Below are 23003 nucleotides of genomic sequence, written 5' to 3' on the forward strand. Positions count from 1 at the left end.
GTCTTGACAGCTCACGTTCCAATGTAAATAATAGAAAGAAAATAACCTTTAAAATTTGGCTGTTAGGTGGCAAAAGAAACACATATTCATAAACACTCGATCATGCATCAAATAATGTCTAGATATGGATATTTTATGGAACAAAAAGGTAAAATTTATAAAAGTTACGTCTATCTATTTTTAGACCAGAGCAAATTATTGCGCTGGTATGAACAAAACGAGAATTATTCGGAGCCTGATTTTCATAATAATTTAGTCTTATATTATTATTTCTGCAACTGTTAGATTTTATGTAAACATATTTTCAATACTGAAAGTGTATTGCCTACAACTCAAACTACAAAATTGGGAGACCTATATTGTGCGTAAATTATTCCGGTCCCTAACGGAAATCACTAGCAACTTGTTATTGTTTCCGTTTGGGGCACCTAATTTTACTGCTCTATCGGTGTTTCTGAAGATTTTGTGTACTAAATCCCTAAATTAGATAGGTACAGTGGAACCCCTGTATAACAGGTTCGGATAATATCAAGGGTTTTTAAAATCTCCATTCTCCCCCCCCCCCCCCCTTCTTCCTCTTTACCATAAGTAAAACTTATCGGCTAAAGCAGGGACTTTAAAGAGCCTAATCGGTCTTAAAACGCGGAAAACCACTGCAAACCTCTGGAAAAGTAGAGAGCGGTGGGGACCACAGACTCTCTCTCATTAATGTGGTGGGGCCTGCCTGAAGCATGGATCGTAAAAATACTAAAGAAAAGGCGATAATGGAAAGGCTGTGGATAGGAACAGTACGGACAGTGGACGTTTCGGGTACGTCAGCATAACAATAAACAAATATAAGTTGAAAATAAATAAAATAAAATGGAGTATTGTCGTATGTACTCAACGATGGTTGGAGTGGGATGAAGTTTAAGCGTGGCGTGAGTTTGTGAGTAGAGAGTCCCTAAGGTGTGATAGACGTGAGCTTTGAAGAAAATATTGGAAAATAAAAGACATGTAGTAGTAGTAGTAGTAGTAGTAGTAGTAGTAGTAGTAGTAGTAGTAGTAGTAGTAGTAGTAATAATAATAATAATAGTAGTAGTAGTAGTAGTAGTAGTAGTAGTAGTAGTAGTAGTAGTAGTAGTAGTAGTAGTTGTTGTTGTAGCACCATATCGTGAATATGTTTGTTATACCATCATTGAGCCTAATGCGTTGTGCTGCCGTTATGCGCCAGAGGCCCAACACATTCGTCTTCGGCGTTGATCTCTTTTGTCCAAAGCTGTAGACACTATTTGACCAGGGGAAAGGACAGGGGGAGGGGACCATTCTGGACTCTACCCTTTGGCCTACCCAGTATGGTTGAACCTGCTTGTATAGCCTTTCGGATCATGCAAGGCTCTCAAGCGACCACACCACGGCAAGAAATGGACTTGCGGTGGATTTCTTTATTTAAATCATATAAAAAATGCTCAAGTTAACTAGACTGCGCCATCTCTCACCACGAGGCGATCTCAACATACCGCAAGATGAGTAGTAGGGCGGGTAACCCCTCTCGGCGTCATTCTCACCACCAAGGCCACTCAGCAAGAGACAATAAAAATGTGCCTTCTGAGATAAAGGGGAGGTTAGGGCCACAAATCAGCCAGCGGAGTAGCTATTGCTCTTTTGATACGTTTTATCCTCACTATTTTAAGTAGCAAATAATGGCTTACATCCAAAATCATATTTGATTTAGTCGTCACCTTTTACGGAACGTCAGTTTTTTAAATCTTTTAACGTCTAGACGGAATTTCTCCCGAATAACATGTCTTTTTTTCCGTCTTCATCACGATATGTTTGAAACTAATGGACACACATACTGAAAAAACATCATTGTTGTACGTAATGTATTTTTATTTCTCTGACTTCGAAGTATGTAACCAAAAAGGGTTGTATTTCAAGTAGTAGTAGTAGTAGTAGTAGTAGTAGTAGTAGTAGTAGTAGTAGTAGTAGTAGTAGTAGTAGTAGTAGTTGTTGTTGTTGTAGCACCATGTCGTGAATATGTTTGTTATACCACCATTGAGCATAATGCGTTGTGCTGCCGTTATGCGCCAGAGGCCCAACACATTCGTCTTCGGCGTTGATTCTTTTTTGGTCAAAAACTGTGGACAGGGGAAAGGGCAGGGGGGTCCATATTTGTCTGGACTCTACCCTTTGGCCTTCCCAGTATGGTTGAACTTAGTATAGCCTTTCGAATCACTCAAGGCTCTCAAGCGACCACATCACGGCAAGAAATGGACTTGTGGTGGATTTCTATATTATCATATGTTTGAAACTAATCGACACACATACTGAAAAAACATCATTGTTGTACGTAATGTAATTTTATTTCTCTGACTTCGAAGAATGTAACCAAAAAGGGTTGTATTTCAATAAAATACCTAGAATGGACGGGTTAAAAAACATGGTATAAATCATTTAAACAATTAATAATATCAATCAAAATCACAAAAAAAATATGGGATTTTAGGGAATGGGTTCACAAGCCTTTTATGTTGATAATCAACATTCATTTATTATAATGTATATCACAAAGATCACAAATTATTTAATTGTCATAAAATAATTAAGGCACTCTCCAACATAAAGAAGAGCAAGTATTAATACTAAAAATTCTACTAAATAAAACTCAAACAAACAGAGTAAGAATCAGTTTTTGTTTTGTTTGGTCATGATGTTTGATGCTCACGTCATGGTTGAATGAGATTTATGAATATGTTTTATTTTTGGTTTTAAGGGTTTTACGACACTATTGGGTCATTTCAGCTCCAGTAAAGAGGAAGATCAAAAGGGAAAAGTTGTTGAGCTGAAGTTAAAAGCACCAAAGAAAAAGCAAGACAAGTGGGACTGGTTCAAATAGGAAACAGAAGATTCCACGAGCATTCCACCAAATTGCCTATTTTGGCAGCAACTTAAAGTCCCATCCAGGCATAAGCAAAAGATCCTGTGATGAATGATCAACTGACATTTTAACAAAGTACAATATTAAAAACTATTGACTATAATAGTACATAATATTATTTTCAATGAAAAAAAATATCATTATCATAAATTTAAAAAAAATAGATATACTAAACATTTGACTGTCTCTTCCAGCTAAGGATTACCGCCAAGACCCAAAAAAAAAAAAAAAATCCAAAACAAAGACAGAGAGCAACATGAAACGGGAAAACAGATATATGGGATAGAAGACACGACAAGTGACCTCTCTGCCAACATGGGAGGTCAAATAATCCCACCGAGCTGTTTATGGATAGATTCAATATCAGTTTAATTTTTAAAATAATTTTAGTCGAATTAAAAAATAGATATACTAAACATTTGAATGTCTCTTCCAGCTAAGGATTCCCGCCAAGACCAAAAACAAAAAAAATTTAATCCAGAACAAAGACAGAGAGCAACATGAAAAGGGAAAACAGATATATGGGATAAAAGACACCCAAGTGACCTCTCTGCGAACATGAGGTCAAAAAATCCCACCGAGATGTTTATGGATAGATTCAATATCAGTTGAATAATAATAATAATAATAATAATAATAATAATAATAATAATAATAATAACAATAATAATAATAATAATAATAATAATATAATAATATAATAATAATTATAATAATAATAATAATGATAATAATAATAATAATAATAATAATAATAATAATAATAATAATAATAATAATAATAATAATAATAATAATTAATGCAATGAAGCTAATATAATATGAGTGGTTTTCTATTCATAAACATTACAATAAAATACATTTTGATTATAACACGACGACAATTATCATGATAAAACAACTCTTTGACGGTGTAACTAAATTTCTTTCAAATCAGAATTTCCCCAACATTATCGAATTATGATTGCAGACATAACCATTTTCACCAGGGGAAAAGTAAAAGTGATGCAACCTGGGCGTCGGTGAAGTCCTAGTCACATCCATGTTACTAATCTTTTAGTGGCAAACAGTAAGATGTGATGTCAAGTAGGTCACATCCTGCCTTGGTAAAGATTAATTTTGATCTTTTATAAAGTGAAAATTTATATCTTTTAAAAAAATGCTATTATTACTTATCTGTTTATCGATTTATCCATTTACTATTGTTATGAAAATATTCTTATTGTAAATGATATTGGTGAAAGCCTATGAATTAAATTGAACAAGTAAAAGGTAAATAAAGATAAACTTTAATATTATCCACCCAGATGTGACATTTAAGTGACTTTAAAATGTCATATTACAGCTTTAGTTGAATGAAATAATAAAAAATAACAAAACAAAACAATAAAATAAAAAATAAACCTAGGATTAAGAGAAAGCAACTGAATTTTTGAATTTTACAATGTGATGGAAGAGACGATACTGTGTAGACACTGGATTAGGGTGACAACTATGTGAACACTCAGTGGTGAAGAAGATAATTCTTTCATCAGAAATTGGAAGGAACGCTCAATATCGTCATTCCTTTGAATCCCCCTGTGATTTGGAAAAATGAATAAAAAAGTTATAAATCCACATTGTATAGAGTTGATTTTATTTGGACAAATTATTTTAAAAACAAGATTGCAGTCATGTAGTTTATATCCATGATAATTTTTATTGAGTATCGGCTGTTGTTTCCAATGAAACCTATAAGTTTTTGCTCTACTCTTCGCTTTGGGTTAATGCCCAAGTACCAAAGTTATAAATAAGTATGGACTTCACAAGAGCTTTATCTAAATTTGATCTTTACAATGAATTTTACTTTGTCATCTCTGACCCCAGAATTAATTAATTTAGTGAGGGTGCTCGTTGAGACCTTTTTAACATTTTTTCGACGCCCTCTTTTTGATCTCCTCTCATCTACTTTCCTTGACAGTAATGTGATGTTTGATTTTTTCTACATATAATTGATCTTTTATAGGGTACTTTTGATTTCTGTTACATTGGCCTGGTTTAAGCCAGTGAAGTCAATGCCACCAGTTATTTCCGGTGGTAGATTTTTCAAATTGCAAGTGTATCAGGAGTAGGGATATGCACACTTCCTTTAATCTATCCTGCAGGCAGACAATACATAATACTGGGCTTAGACTGTCTCCTTGGAGTATACCATTGTTACTGAGGAAAGGGATCTTCATAGAGGCACCTTTAACCTTGGTTGTTATCCAGCTTTCATGATGAGGAAATGTGGAAACATATTAATCTGATCTCATCTTCAAAAAACAGATAGGTCCCACTGTTCTGTAATATCAAACGTTTTTTGTCGATTCTCACTTAATTTGAAAATGTGTTTGTATGATTTGCCTTGTTTTGACTGCTATCTGAACTCCTCTGAAACAATCTAATGTAAATCTTAAACAAATACATTAAAGCTTAAAACTTGAAAATGCTTTTATTCATAAGGTTGACTTTTGACAAGGGCGATAACAATTTTTTCTTTAAAAAAGAGAGAGTCTGGTTACTCACTGTCATTAAACATTTGTTAAAATAACGTTGTCACGTGAATCATGTAGTGTGATCGACAGAATGAAAGGTACTCCTAGCTTTGTCTTGACACTCAATTGAAGTTGTTTGTTTCTACACACACACACACACACATACACACACATACACACACACATACACACACACACACACACACAAACGCAGATTAGCCACACGATTTTCACATAGCCATTGATAATATTAGCAGGATAACACTTGTCCCTATTATTCTTCCATGCAACTTTTTACTTTGGAAGAGAATTTGCAATCTTACTGAATGACCTTTGCTTTGACTCACTCAATTCCTGATTGGAGTTAGGTTTTTTATATAGTCTCTACATAAAAAAACACGTCCTTTTGATGAGTTGTAAAGTCTTAACAGTTCTATCATTCTTTCTCATCATATGTATTTTTCTTCTGAAGAAAAGCTCTCAATCCCCTTAATAATGGCCACATTTTGTTGTTGTTGTTGTTGGTAATGAAAGTACATAACTTGGTAAAAAAAATGTCACGAGTTTTCTATTAGTCCTAATTATTTAAAAAATATTAAAGTAATTAAGATTTAAGATCAAACGTAAATTTTAGTTTACAGATTGTTTAACTAAGCGGCACTCCAATTATTATCTTCAATTGTAATGGGTTACTAACAATCCTAGTCCTAGGGAAGAAATACTCACCAACGCTGGAGATGTCATAACGTGGGATCAACATTTTGGCTTTCATTTTCTTGTTCACCTAGTTCTTTACTATCCGATTTCATTCGTCTTTCATCTGTTATTATTTTTATTTAAAATAGAGAGAGGGAGAAAGAAAAACTAGACCTTCAAATAGGAATCAAAAATAAAAATGACTATGCACAGGTTTGTATGACATTTGTCTTCAGACCAGTAGGTCTCTGTTCGAGTCCTGGTTAGGGGGGGGGGGGGGGGGCGAAGTTGAGTGACTCTTTACTCACATTCTCTCGCTACACTCAGGGTGTAAAATGACTAACCTGACCGGTAACAGCACCTGTCTCTGTCAAAATAAAAAATAGCACCTGTCAGGCTTCCCATCTTGTCCTATATTTTAGGTGTTGCTGTTGGGATTGTAAAGCGCTTTGAGCATATGTAGTGGACATTGCACTATATAAAAGCTCAAGTTTTTAAAGCTGTTTTCTTTATTTTAAAATTAAACAAAAGTCAATCTTCAATTCTCATCCAAGCTGAATAGATAGTTCAGTAGAGAAATAAACTTCCATACAAATAGGCCTGGTCTGAATTAATGGTTAGTTAATTTTTTACCGACCCCTCTGTCTACTAAGCAGTGATTGAGTGGTAATAAATACTAAACTAGGCATTCAATAAAAATTATAAATAATAACCCCCCCCCCCCCCCCCCCCCCACCCCTCCGCAGCCCCCTTTTCCAAAAAAAAAAAAAAGATAACACAAAGAATCGTTAACAATTGTACCAAAAAAAATAAATAATTTTACAAGGTACATTTTGGTCATGGATTCACAATAGCTCAGTTGGTAGAGCACTCTCTTCAAATGCAAAGGGACTGAGATCGATCCAGGCACGATCAAAATCTTTTCTGACCGCCCCCCCCCCCACTCCCCTTTCCATCCCCTTGTCCATCCAGCAGTAATTGGGTAGCTGGGTCTGTTAGATCTGGTGGAAAGTACTCTGCTATAAACTAGTGTCCTATCTAAAGGGTAGCATGAATCTGCTATGTCTGTTTCATGGTTTAGAAATTGGGATAAACTCCAGCTCTACGGGCATAATGGTTCTGAAGGACCACTCTATTATATTTCAGTCACAAACTAATGGCAAAAACAATATTAGACGGAATTTATGCAACATTAAAAAAGAAACAACAGCAGACATTTACAAAACAAGATTTTTAAAAATGTGGATGTCAATTTGAATCATTGTTATAATTCAAAAGAAAAAAAAAATATACTGTTTGCTTACTAAATTCTGCAACATAGATCAAAACTCCAGCGATGAGATCAAGATATTCTTTCTGAAAAAGAGAAGGAAAAAAATTCATCTTGGTCAATAAATTTACATTTTGAAATAACTTCCTAGTATTGACAGCTAGTAAGAGACCTATGCTTGTGCTAAATGTAAAACGATAAGTTTTGTATAGCCATGCCCAACTTTCAATCTAAATGCGTGAATAGTATAAAAATCCCAGCCTAATTGAAATGTTAAGGACTTGTCTGTTATCTGAATTGAAAATTATTTATTTCTAAATTCTTCCTTGTCCGTGGAAACTGATGCCGTTTGTCTTTCCTGAATTTCCAGGAACCAAAACAAAAAGGATTACATTTGCAATTGTATTAATTGTGACACATTCATTATGTATTAATTGTGACACATTGGTCATTAGCTGGTGACACAGTTCAGTACGAATGAAGTGCATTATGGAAAGGACATGCAAATCATTTTTTTAAAAATTACAATTTTTCTTTGAGAACTGTAAGTTATAACTAGTTCTTTTTGTATTGGTCATGCCATAATTTGAGGAATAAATTATGTAAATTATCAAGAATACGCCAACTAAAAACAAAGAAAAATATCATTATGCATTCTTTTAATTTCTTCCCTTTTCAGGTTCTCTGTTTTAATCTTTTTTTTCCGGCACTCATGACAATAGTAGACTATTAGATCATTTCAACACCAATGGAAAGGAAGATAATAGAATGGTCAATAAGATTGAATTAACAAGCATATAAGCCCAGAAGAACTCAGGCAAACCAAATTGTGGTCTCATTCCAGAAAAAAAGGACACAAAGCCACATGGAAAGGGCAATAATAAATGATATAAAGGAGTATAGAAAAGATAGCAAGGTTGTGGACCGTTGGAGAATCAATTGGCTCTGGGGCAGCCAATGTTCTCCCACCCTAAAAGGAATCTGATCCACCAAATTGTCTTCTGTTTAACCAATGTGCATGGCACTGCTTTGTTAAGGACAAAAGTATTATACCCCTCTTGTCTGCATTTGTAACTAATTGTAACTCATTCCGTCCACACTCGTGTTTTCCTGTATAAACAACTACACACATAATATAAAAAGCCATATGTAAAAGCAATATTATTGTTCATTCATAAACTGACTTGTGACTAATGGTAAATGGTATCCTAATTCGTCCATATCTAGTTGGTTACAACAGGGGACCTAACAATTTTACAAAGACAGCAGTAACAGTGTTGTGAATTGGGATTGATGAAATCCTGAGTTGCATAGTTGTCATTGCTTTCTTCATAAAAACGATAAGCGAGCATGTCAAACTCGAGTGAAATAAAACTTCACATGTAAAAGATTAGTAAACTTTGCACGAAAATAGTAATTACCTTTGATTTTGCCCTTGAGAAAGCAAACTCTTCTAAATATTCGCCTGTCTTTGGAACTTGGGATCCAGTTTTCATTATTTCCTCTTGGCTGTGAAAATAAACAAAGCAAAATAAACTTGATAATGTAAAAAAAAAAATCAATTAAAAAAAACACACATTTTTAAATTTTAGCTTTTTGACACAATAAGCTTTAAATTAACTTTTAAAATAACTACTACCATAGCAAAGAGGTCAGGGATTCAAATCCTCACCGCTATTTTCTATTTTCCTTACAGACACTTTTATTCATTTTTTAAAATACCCCTCATGAGTTACAATTTCTCTTTGATGTACAAATGAATTTAAAAAAAAAAAAAAAAAGGGGGGGGGGGGGGGGGGGGATAAAAAAATTGCAAGTGAATAGCAATATCAATTTCTTCTCTTGAATTGGAATTTTTTTATCGGTGATCGAATGGTGCCCACTGATTGTTGTCTTGTAATAAAGTCAAGTGATGTTGAATTTAGTCAGTAAGGAGATGGGTAACACTCATAGTAAAACTCTTGATTCCCTGGGTAAGACACCAGAGAACATATATTCAAATATTATTATTACAAATAAAAGCTCTCAGGTAAGATAATGCACCCATATCACACTTTTAAACTAAGGCGTGAATAAGTACTTTTTTGTTATTGGCAATGACGAATATTATTAGAGTGCTAGTACAATAAGAGTGCATGACAGGCAATTTGTACTGTATGGCATTGGGATCTGGTTCTATATAACCTTCACTGGTAATAAATGAAGCATTGCCAACAGCATGGTAAATCAATGGAAATGTATTCACTTAGTAGATTCATTTTTATATTTTAAAGCTCCGAGCCATTCAAATCATAACACACACACACACACACATACACACACACACAAACACACACACACACACACACGACAGGGCATGTTTCGATAACTTACATGTCATGTTGGAGATCGCGACAGACAAAAATACAATTAAAAAATCGATTTCCATCGAAGTATTGTGTGTGTGAGGGGGAGCTCTGTCCATCATCTAAATAGCAATTAAGTAGCTACTTTAACTTTAATTCAATTTCAAGCTATGTAAATTACACGTTTTTAAATACATCTGTAGGATTTTACTATTTTTGCGTTAGTCGAACTAAATCAGTTTGGGTTATTAGTCATGTGTATAAGTTGCACGTAGTTGTGTATAGATCCTATAATATTTTTATACTGATAGCTAGTAGTAGATACAGTGGAGTTCGCATAAAAGTCAACACTCTTAAATTCAACTGTTGCTAAACGTTAAAATTGACACCTTTGTTAATCAAAATGTGTCTGTTCTTTATCTAAGTTTGTTCCATTGATGATGGATGAAGTGTACCTTGCTAAAAGTTAAAGTCAACTAATCTTCTGCTCCGTCAGTGTTGATTTTAAATGGATTCTACTACTGTATATAGATGAGGGTTTAGTATTATTATTATTATTATTATTATTATTATTATTATTATTATTATTATTATTATTATTATTATTATTATTTATTTATTAATTATTATTATTATAAATGCACGAATTCAACTGTTGAAATACACTTTACTTACTTTAGAGGAAAGACTCCTGGGTGGAAGACACAAAGAAAGAGAGACGAGCATTGGAACTGTAGCCTTATGTAATAAAAAATAAATTATATATAAACCGACACCAATGAAGTCAAAGTACAAAGAGAAACTTACATTCTTTCCCTCACTTTGGTTCTGAACTTCGGTATTTCCCAATCTTCTTCTCCTTGGGGCCTTGTTTGTCCTGTGCTCGCTTCAATTTGATTGTCAAGAATTGTAGCAAGATTATCCGGTGATATCGCGGAGTCTGCCATGTTTGGACAATGCACCAAATGTAGAAGACTGACCAGTAGGTAGTGACCAAAGTCAAAAAGAGGCAAGGAGAACGTGAGTAAATAAGAATTATCCTCCGTACTACGTAATAAGTAAGATAAACCAGAAACTATCCGATAACAGGTAACGCTGAAATATTTTAAAGTATTGAAAACATGCAGTAAAGAGATTTGATTCAGAACTTTTTAACGTCCAAATTCCAGAGAAAAACAAAGGTGAATATTGAAGATCCTAGATTGCCAAGTAAGAGTGGCTTATTGTAACCATGATGCAAGTAACATTAATTTATCATAGAAACTGTATCGTTGGTGGAACGCCCAGAAAACGGCAATAAAAAAGATATCTAAGAACTTATGACAAGATTTATAAATCTTTTTATTTTCGTTTTATTTTTATTCTTTTTTTTTTTTAAATTGACCTCAATGATTTTAAAACATGTCTTCTATACAAATACAAGAAACTAGAAATATTTTTATTTAGCTCTCTTTTGTTTCCTCTACAGCACTAAACGTGTGGAACTGGCAACAATGTGTACTCACGCTGAGGGCATGCACGGCCGACAGAACAGGTAATGCATGTTGTACATAATATTATGACGGCACACAGGCACACACAAACACACATAAGCACAATTGCACTTACACACACCCATACGCTTAGTCACACACAAACACTTTTACGCCCCCCCCCCCCCCCCCCCCCCCCCACACACACACACATGACTATAAACGTCCGCGCAGTGGGGAATACCACATTTACATTTTTCTTTAAAAAAAAACAAAACAACAAAAAAAAAACAAATAAATGAAAAAAACATTATTGACCATCTAAGAGTGAGGTCTATGCATTTACCAACTGGCTCAGTAAATCGCATGCAGAAATTGGGCTGTTCTATAGGTCACTATTTTGTTGTTTAAAATTATTATTATTATTATTATTATTATTATTATTATTATTATTATTATTATTATTATTATTATTATTATTATTATTAGGCAAGAAAACTATAGAATTACTGTGACTTTGTCCGTTGGTCGCTACAGAAACCGGGTTAAACTCCGGAATTCATGACCTATATGACTCTTAATGACCCGCTTTTCGTCCACATTTCACCATCCCCTACTTTCATTCTAAGGCGAAGATCTGAAGTTACTCGTAACTCGTCTCGAGACCAAATCAAAGTCAGAATGAGTGACAATAGCAAAGCATGGCTCCAGCCTCGCTCTCATTGGGAAGAAGGCATTTACACATAAAACTCTCTAGTTTAATTTTACCTATATTTAATTTTTTTTTTTAGTTGATTTTTTAAAAAGGGTTTTACGGCGCCTGTGACACATTCGGATCATTTCAGCATCAGTAAAAAGGAAGAAAATGGTGTAGATTTAAAACATTCAAGATTTACAATTGTTTTTGTTTTTGTTTTTCAGGGTTTTACGGCGCTTGCAACACATTAAGGTCATATCAGCGCCAGTAAAAAGGAAGAAAATGGGATAGTAAAAAGTTCTAGAATTACAATTAAAGCATCCAAGAATAAGGCAGACAAAGGGGGATTGGTTCAAATAGGAAACAGATGTAGATTCCAAGAGCACACTATCATTGTACTTAGTTTGAGATCACCTAAAAGTCTCCAGACACAAGCACAGGTCCCCACTAAGAGGAATACACTCAAATGTCTACAAATCATATGTTAAAAATGAAAAGAGTAACAGTACATAACAGAGATGATTTACAAGGAAAAAAATATCATCTCCCAAAACTATATCTACACATTCGACTGTTTCCCTCTCAGCCAAGGACTCCGACCAAGGTCAGGACTAAACCAAGCAATCTCACTCCAAGACAAAGACAGAAAGCAATTGGAAAACAGATAAGAGGGGATAGAAGACACAGCAAGTACCTCCCTGCCTGAGATTTACAATTAACAGCACACAAGAAAGTAAGACAAAGGAGAATGGTGCAAATAAACGAATAGTTTTAGATTCCAACACTCCAGGAGCATACTATCGTGTGCACAGTTTGAGATCACCTAAAAGTCTCACCTAACCACAAGCACGGGATCCCACTAATAGGAACACACTCAAATGCTTACAGGTTACATTCAAAACAACAAATAATAATATAATATAATACATAACAGAAATGATTTACGAGGAAAGAAACATCATCTCCCAAAACGTTAACTATACATTTGACTGTTTCCCTCCCAGCCAAGGACTCCGACAACGGAAAGGAAAAAACCAAGATTATGACAAAAAGTAAGTAGGAAAACAGATATAAGGGTAATGAAGACACAGTAAGTGACCTCCCTGCCAACTATGGAAGGTCAGAAATACATGTTTAACAGTCGGCGCCTATGGAATCAACGAAAATATTGTACAATACAAGAGGACAATAGTTGACATAGTTACAATTGATTTAAGACCAAAGAAAAGTAAAACCTTAATATCACAAGAGCAGATCCAAGCAGCAATCCACCTTGTGCCTAGCCGATGTTTGTTTTTTTTTGTCTTAGGGGTTTTACGGCGCTTGCGATATTTTTGTAAGGTCAATTCAGCCCTGTAAAAAAAAAGATGATAGGGTTTGTGTGTTTGTTTTTAAGGGTTTTACGGTGCTTGCAACACATTTATCAGGTCATATCAGCGCCAGTAAAAAGGAAGAAATTGGATAGTAAAAACATTTTAGAATTACAATTAATAGGACTTGAGGAAAAAATAAGACAAATGAGAATGGTTCAAATGGGGAACAGATGAAGATTCCAAGAGTACATTATCAATGTTCTTAGTTTGAGATCACCTAAAAAGTCTCACCCAGATACCAGTACAAGATCTCACTAAGAGGAACACACTCAAAAATGTTTACATATCACATGTTAGAAAGGGGGAAAAATATAACAAGGAAAAAAAATATCAACTCCCAAAACTATGACTATACATTCAATTGATTCCCTCCCAGCCAAAGACTCCGTCAGGGTCAGGATAAAACTAAGTTATCTCATTCCAATATAAAGATAAAACACAAATTGGAAAACAGATATAAGGGGATAGAGGACACAGTAAGTGCCACCCTGGCCACTATGGGGGAAAGATGATTGGGGAAAAGACATGTTTTGTTTGTTTTTAAGGGTTTTACGGCGCTTGCAACACATTAAGGTCATATCAGCGTCAGTAAACAGGAAGAAAATGGGATAGTAAAAAGTTTTAGGATTACACTTAAAACACCCAAGAAAAGGTAAGACAAAGGGCAATTTGTTCAAATAGGGAACAGATGTAGATTCCAAGAGCACACTATCAAAGTACTTAGTTTGAGATCACCTAAAAGTCTCATCCAGACACAAGCACAGGTCCCCACTAAGAGGAACACACTCAAATGTCTACAAATCATATATAATATGTAAACAAAACATAAAACAGTGCATAACAGAGAGATGATTTACATTACAAAAAATATCATCTCCCAAAACTCTAACTATACATTTGACTGTTTCCCTCCCAGCTAGGGTATCCGACCAGGGCCAGGACAAAACCAAGTAATCTCATTCCAAGACAAAGAGAGAACGCACATTGGGAAACAGATATAGGGGGATAGAAGACACAGTAAGTGACTCCCTGTCCACTCTGGGGGGTCATGAACCCTACCCAGGGGAAAAGACTTGTAGATCTGAAGTTAAAATGCAAGACAAAAAAAGACTAGTTCAAAATATGGAACAGAAGATGCACGAGCCATCTATCAATGTGCCTATTTTGACATTAAAAGTCTCATCCAGGCACAAGCCAAGGATCCCGCTGTGAAGGAGACACCCAAATGTTGACAATGTACACTATATCCATTTTTAATAACTATGTGTAATAATACATAGGTAATAGAGAGACAATTTGCAAGGAAAGAACACTGCATCTAATTTTTAAAAAAAATGATATTATATTATTATAACCAATACATATATATATACATTTGGTTGTCTCCTTTTCAGTTAAGGATCCCCGCCAGACCATGAATTTTTATTTTTAAAATCTCAATACAGAACAAAGACAGAGCTCAACATGGAGCGGGAAAACAGTTTTGTTTTGTTTTTAAGGGTTTTACGGCGCTTGCAACACATTAAGGTCATATCAGCGCCAGTAAAAAGGAAGAAAATGGGATAGTAAAAAGTTCTAGAATAACAATTACAGCACCCAAGAGAAAGTAAGACATAGGAGAACTGGGAACAAATTGGGATCAGATGTAGATTCCAAGAGAACACCACCAATGTACTTAGTTTGAGATCACCTATAAGTCTCATCCGGACACAAGTACAAAATCCAACAAGGAGGAACACACTCAAATGCTTACATTATACAATAAAAATAACAAATATAATAATACATAACAGAGAGATGATTTACATGGAAAAAAAAATATCTCCCAAAACAATAACTATGCATTTGACTGTTTCCCTCCCAGCCAGGACTCCGACCAGGGCCAGGAAAAAGACCAAGCAATCTCATTCCAAGACAAAGACAGAAAGCATGTTGGAAAACAGATATAAGGGGATAGAAGACACATTATGTACCTCCCTGCCCGCTATGGGAGGTCAGGATCCCCACCCAGGTGGGAAAACAGATATGGAGGACATATGAATATGACACAGCAAGTGGGATTTACTCACCATGGGAGGTCAGAATACTCCCCCCCCCCCCCACCCTCCCCAGTGCCCAGCCTAGAGCCTCTATTTTCAAGTAGACACTTGGACAGGACTCTGTTAAAAAAAAAAAAGCACTCACGGGGTTATTGATACTAATATCCAATCACCAAGAGAGCGTATTTGAAAAGGAAAAAAATATCCTTTCTATCCCTTCTTGCCCCTCACTACTATTCTCTCACGGGAAATGACGTCAGTCAAGCCCTTGGCAAAAATAATTCGTCTGATAGCAAGAAAGGATAGAAAGATACTGCAGATGGCCAGACTGTAATTTCCACAAACTGTCCACTTTTTCATACATAAATCCCCTGAACACTTATGTTTAAAGTAAATAAACAAGAAGATCAATCAAATTACAAAGGAATATAATATAATATGTAATAATAGGTACCCTGTTTATTCAAGGGAAATATGGACGAGTATAACAACAACATAATATCAACCTTTTTCGTGATGCATTCCATTAGAATGGCCAGCGAGACGGCTTATCTCTCCATTAAATTTTAATCATAACAATCTCCCATTACCTAGTTATTACTGTAAACCGACGTGTCTTTATTGGCAGGTCTGATAACCCAAATTGTTAAAAGTCTCATTGTTGTAATGAAGTACTCTAAAACCAACGCATAAAACCCTCCATTAAAAAATTAAAACAATGTTAAATTAAGCCCATAATTGTGTTCAGCGGTCAGACCTCCAAATATGTACACCTAGCTATAAACCCAATTATAATACTTGTCTCCACCAAGAGATCAGCAACAACAAGGAAGATCAAGTTGCATCGCTGTTACTGTTCTCTTGGTAAAGGCGTTAAGACAATGATATGAAGTCAAAATTAAAGTAAACAGAACCTGGCTTGTAAAGGGTTTAAGCCAATTATTTGTCTTTCAGCTATACATTTCAACTGTAGTTTGGCAACTGACAAAAATCAAGATAAAATGTTAAAACTTGCCCCTATAACTTGTATAAATTTCAAATTCATAGCAGAGCGTGTATATACTTTATATCTATGTTTGTTTTTAAGGGTTTTGCGGCACATTTAGGTCATATCAGCGACAGTAAATATAAGAAAATAGAATAGTCAAAATATTCTACATTTACAATTAGAGCACCCTAGAAAAAAAAGACAAAGAGGCATTGGTTCAAATAGGGAACAGATGTGGATTCCAAGAGCAAACTATCAATGTACTTAGTTTGAGATCACCTTAAAGTCTCATCCAGGCACCAGCACATGATCCCACTAAGAGGAATACACTCACATGTTTACAGAATACACAACTAAAAATACAAAACAAAGAGGTGATTTACAAGGAAAAAAATCTCACCTCTCAAAATTATAAATATTCATTTGACTGTTTATCTCCCAGTCAAGGACTCCGACCATGGTTAGGACAAAACCAAGAAATCCCATTTCAAGACAATGACAGAAAGCAACTCGAAAAACATTTATAAGGGATCAGGACACACAGAGAGTGACCTCCTGCCCACCATGGAAGATCAAAGGACCCCGCCCAGAATGTATATCTATATCCTAATTCAAAATTATAAAACATTAACATGACAACAATTTCTTTTATCAAATAAGTAAAAACAAAAAAGGAAAAGAAAAAATACCCCAACCCAACACATCTGCTTGCTACTGGTCTTATGTACCAATATATTGAGATGATCCCAAAGTTATAGTGGAGATAAACTGTAAAAACCAAAACAAAATAATATTCATATTCTCCACTGCATCAATAATAAAAAAGTATATGACTCTTATGTTGTGATATCAGTCTTGTAGTTATAAAAACATGAATTAAAAAAGTGAATCTAAATTTATATATATATATACAAGTACCGACCTTCCTACAATTTGATTTCAAAACAAATTGCCTCAAAGACATTTTGCTAAAGATATAAAAATAAATGGACATTTGTGGTTCTTGCACGAAGAATGCACTTCTACACAATTGCATTGTACGCCTTAAAAATAAAGTAAAGAAAAAAATCATGAAGCAAAATCTAAGTAGATAGACTAGATGCAAAAGTAAAAATTGAAAAAAAAATGGAATAAGAAAATTTTTAAAAGTTTAAATTGGATAAAATTTTCCATTGCATTTTAAAACTATATTAAACATCAACAAAAGATAATGTCAATTTTAATTTGAACACGTTTTACACTGTATTTATTGAAAACATTAAGAACCTATCATCAGTAACTTCATTCTCAATATTAATCGTGTCACAAGAAGGGAACAAGGTGTGCTTGAAGCAGATGGGAGAAAAACATACACATTAAAAACATAAATAAATAAAGGAATAAATAAAACTTGCAAATAATCTTGGAATAATGTATAAGATGTTAGATATAAAGATGAGTTTGCATCAGCAGCATTTATGAAATAAAAATCGACTTTGGTTTTCAAGATAACCCGTAAAAAAGATTGAATAGTTTGAAACGATATAATTCAAAAGGTCCAAGGTGATGCATACTAATCTTTAGGTTGGATAACCCAAATGGTGTAGGGTTCATTGTTGTAATGGAAATACTCTCAAACTAACGTATACCATTGTAACAATGTTAAAATAAAAAACAACTGCGTTCAGTTATCAGACCTGCAAAATATGTGCACTTGAGTCCAAGGGTATAAAACAAATAATTCATTAAATAAAAAACAAACACAAGAGGAACTTGCTAGAATCTATTTTATATTTGTCGTACTTTTTTTCTCTCCAGAAAATGTTGGAATGATAGTTTTTGTCACTTTTAAATCATTTGAAAACCAGAGAAAATGGAAAGATGATAAAATGTGAACTATCCGTGTCAATCTGGAATAATGCTGTATTGAAAAAGGAAGAAATAGATAATAATGTGAAATTGAATGTAAGCTTCAATTTAATTACAAAAACATCAAATGAACGTTTCGGGTTTCCCTTTTATCAACAAAACAGGATGAATGAAACACCACTAAGTGGTGTTTCATTCATCCTGTTTTGTTGATAAAGGGGAAACCCGAAACGTTCATTTGATATGTTTTTGTAATTAAATTGAAGCTTACATTCAATTTCACATTATTATCTATTTCTTCGAGCTGCAACATTTACATGAAAGAGGAAGAAGGAAATTGAGATAAAATTCACAATATGATTTGTTTTAGAAATTTAGTGATTCTAAGTCACTGAAAAATATCTGAAAAAGTGTGTATGAAACAGTGCCAGGCAAAACAAAACAAAAAATAATAAAAACCAACAATCAATAAACCGATAAGAAAGTTTAAAACAATCAAACAAATATCCATCCCATTGAGCGTCTCCTTCAGCTCAAGAACCCAAAGCAAGGTCCTGACGAAAACAGATATAGGGGATAGAAGACACAGTGTGACCTCTTGTCCACCATGGGAGGTCAAAGGACCCCCCCCCAGTGGACAAAGTATCAATTTTAGTCTAAAAATTGTTGTATGAATATGAATTTCAAATGATGAAACCTAGCACCATATCGAAAGAGTATAAACAATAATAGCATAACAACAATATTTGTTCCTTGAATGTTTGTTTGCTTGTTTTTAGGGGTTTTACGGCACTCGCCACATAATTACGTCAATTCTGCGCCAGTAAAAAGGAAGATGATAGGAAAGTTGTGGATCTGAAGTTAATAGCACCAAAAGGAACAGAAGACAAATTCAAATAGAGAACAGAAGACTCCACGAGCAATCCACCTGTGTGACTCTTTTGACATTACCTAAAAGTCTAAAAGAGGCCCCATCAAAGGATCCCGCTATGACGGTAACACTCAAAATGTTCGCAGAGTACGATAGACGATATACAGTGTTAAATCTAATAATTATATTAGAATATAACAGTAACAGAAAGATGGTTTATAATTTGAAAAAAAATATCACCTCTCAGAAAAAGGTACTATACATTTGACTATCTCCTTCCCAGCTAAGGGATCCCCGCCAAGACCAGGAAAAAAACAAAACAAGCCAGAACAAAGACAGAGAGCTACTTGGAAAGGGAAAATAGGTATGGGTGACAGAAGACACAACAAGTGACCCCCTGCCACCATGTGATGTCAGAAGACCCCACCCAGGATTCGTTCCTTCATTCATGTTCTAAATTGATAGGATAACATTTTTTTTTAAATATATAAAAAATAAACAGAAAAAAAAGGAATTTATCAAACGATTGATACAAAAGAAATATGTAGTCCAACCATGATAGGATAATAATAAATGTGGTTTCTTTAAAAGAAATGAAATTAAATTATTCTCAGTGCCAACATCAATATTCTTCTTCTTCTTCTTCTTCTTCTTCTTCTTAATAATAATAATAATAATAATAATAATAATAATAATAATAATAATAATAATAATTTTTAAAAAAAATAATAAAATAAAATAATAATAATAATAATAATAATAATAATAATAATAATAATAATAATAATAATAAATAATAATAATAATAATAATAATAATAATAATAATAATCCTTCAGAGCCATTAGGCCCATGGTGCCGGAGTTTATCCGTGTTTGCATAGTGTGAAACAGACAATAGCAATTGCTTGCTACCCTTTAGATAGTATATCGCAAAGTACTTTCCATCAGATCTTACAGACTCAGCTACCCAATCACTGCTGGGTGGACAGGGGGGTCAGAAAAAGTCTTTTGACTACACCTGAGATCGATCTCGGTCCCATTGCGTGTGAAGCAAGTGCTCTACCGACTGAGCTATTGGGACCCAAATAATAATAATAATAATAATAATAATAATAATCAAAGCATATATACACAAACACGTAAAAAAAAACAGGTTATAAATAATTGTTTTGCTTGCTCTTTATGAGGTTTGTGGAATGAGGAAATAAATGAAAATGTACATTGAAAATTGAAACAAATTAAGGAAGGGAGGGAGACAACAAGATTTGACCCTGTCCATCATGGGAGATAGAAAGATATCATCCATTTTCATAATCATATAATATCTATATATTTATATTTTGATATAAAACAATGGCAGAAACACAATTTAAAAAATTGAGTAGTGTCGCAAAGCACAGTTGTAGAAATATAACAAAATAACAAACAGCATTGGGCAGAATATATTTACACATAGTTAAACCCCATTGTTTACATAATTAAACCCCATTGTACCCGCCTGCTGGAATCACAGCATTTTCTTCAGTATATATATATATATATATATATATATATATATATATATATATATATATATATATATATATATATATATATATATATATATATATATATACATACAGTGTTGGTAATGAAATAAATGACTGGGTTTAACAAGAATTGAACTACTCTTGACTTAGGAAAAGGTTAGGTTGTGTTCCCGAAGTTTAACAATGAAAACAACATTATTTATTATGTGGTCATATTAACACATTGGAAAACAGTTTTTAAAATTTAAGAATTCAGAGACCAAATCATTATTGGATCTAGGGCGCTAAATAAAAATTGAGACCAAAAAAGAGCCAAGCAGCAACCTACCTTTATCCCCAGGTTCTGAGTAAATACAATTAAACGGCAACTAAATCATAAGCAAGATTCCTAATATTGCAGTGTGTGGTATAATAGGGTTTTACCACGAACAAAACAAATAAATATTTTGAAAAAATAATTTCATATAATAATAGATGATGATATTGTATGCTGTATTATTATATCACTCGAGGTTTGATATGAAAATTAATTTGGTCACACAAAGTATTTCTATTTTTAAAAAAAATAATACATTTGTGACTTTCGCATCACATTTAATTTTACAATATTTTTGATTTTCCTATTCTTTTCAGTGTATGATACTTCATAAAATGGACTGTAAATATTTTGCATGAATATGAATTGGAAGATTAAAAAAAATATCTTATCAAGGAAATTTTTCCTATCGGAAGACTGTGATGAACGATAATAAATAAGCCAAAATTTAGTCAGGTTGAAATGAAAACTGAACACTTTTAAAGACTGAAATAATACAGGCATCAGCCACAGCCCAGCGCACCATTGCAAAGTAAGCAAGAGGGGCTTAATTTCTTACTCAAGGAAAAAAATAAGATGCCAAAAGTCGGGCGTCTTGAACGTAGGACCACTGGATATAAGTGCAATGCCTTAGCCACTCAAGCATCCCACCCCCTTTTAACTTAATGAATATTTCAAGAATTTTGTTTATACACTGACATTAGATATGTTCTATATTGACAGATTGGTTAAAATTATTAAGGGGGAAGCGTGGTTCAGCGGTACGGTCTTTGCTTCGCACCCGAAAGGTACTGAGTTGATCACCCACCGCTGCATTGTGTAGCCTTGAGCAAGTCACCTCACCCTAGCTCAATTTGCGGCACTGCACTGCGGCTGATGCCTGGGTTATTCCAGTCTTCCCTGGAATAGATCCTAGAGACAAATTACCCCTATGGGATGTATAAAGAGAATTTTATTTTAAGTAACAAACGGTCAATAATTTATTCAAACAATTTTTAAAAATTAATTTTTTTTTTAAAAGAAAAAAAAGAAAGAATTACAGACTTCATAACTTAATAAAAAATCACATCTGCTTGATTTTTGGCATAGAATGTTGAGTGTCATTATCAAAAAAAATATGCAATAACAAAAGAGTACGCCTTTATATTCATACACCAACATAGAGATAAAACATTTTCTCAACCTACATGTATGCAATTTAAAAAAGTTCTCCTGGAAAGGATTCTGTGCATGAGACAGGTGAATCAAAATAAAGCAATGTTTTCTTCAACACCCTACTAGGTGATATTTAAAAAAAAAAAGTGTAGGCCAAATAATTCCTCATTGACATTTGATCAATAACTCCTCATTGTCACTTCATTACTAGCATGCAACAGTGAACACGAAACTCATACCAGTTTCACAGCTATTCCATCTCCAATAGACAAAAAAATCTACTTCACAGAACATCCTGCTTTAATGGTAGTTTCTCAATAGAATTGATTGATGCCCTCGATGATCTGGGAATAGACATTCTGACAAAAGTCTTTAATGTCATATACGAAAAGGGTGAATTGCCTAATGTTTTGAGACAATCGGTATTCATTACCATACCCAAAAAACAAGGAACTATTGACTGTGACCAATGCAGAACAATCAGCATAATGAGCCAGGCCACAAAAATTATATTAAAAATACTTATGAAAAGAATGAGGAGCAAGATCTCTCCAGAGATAAGTGACGAGCAGTTTGGTTTTGTTAAAGAAAAGGGTACAGTAAATGCAAATGTTTACATGGAAAACAATAATGCAACAGTCAATCGAAAAACAAAAATCACTTTATCTATGCTTCATTGATTATTCCAAAGCTTTTGATTCAGTATAGCACAAAACGCTATTCAAAATCTTAGAAAAGATCGGTGTAGACAGTAAAGACCTTCGACTTGTGAAAAACTTATACTGGAATCAAACAGCGTGTGTCAAACTTGATAATGAAACATCGGACTTCTTTAACATCGAGAAGGGAGTAAGACAAGGTTGCATCTTATCACCATACCTTTTTAACATATATAGTGAAATAATATTCAAAGAAATTGAAGATATGAAAGGCGTCGTCGTTGGAGGGCAGAATATGAATAGCATAA

The 23003-nt window shown here is 33.9% G+C and overlaps 1 protein-coding gene across 1 annotated transcript; it reads right to left on the reverse strand.

The window, feature by feature from the left end:
- Positions 1-3695: 3695 nt before the first annotated feature.
- On the reverse strand, positions 3696-11384 carry LOC144969563 (mediator of RNA polymerase II transcription subunit 15-like). The gene is made up of 5 exons (XM_078908704.1): positions 10555-11384; positions 8824-8911; positions 7437-7488; positions 6163-6256; positions 3696-4498 (listed from the first exon to the last, which is right to left on the reverse strand). Exons 1-4 carry the CDS (start codon positions 10692-10694, stop codon positions 6177-6179), a joined length of 360 nt encoding a protein of 119 aa, XP_078764830.1. The 5' UTR covers positions 10695-11384; the 3' UTR covers positions 3696-4498; positions 6163-6176.
- Positions 11385-23003: the final 11619 nt, after the last annotated feature.

Source organism: Berghia stephanieae, chromosome 3 (genome assembly GCF_034508935.2).
Source record: "Berghia stephanieae isolate SIO BIC M18660-M18661 chromosome 3, UCSD_Bste_1.3, whole genome shotgun sequence".
Classification (NCBI taxonomy): Eukaryota; Metazoa; Mollusca; class Gastropoda; order Nudibranchia; family Aeolidiidae; genus Berghia; species Berghia stephanieae.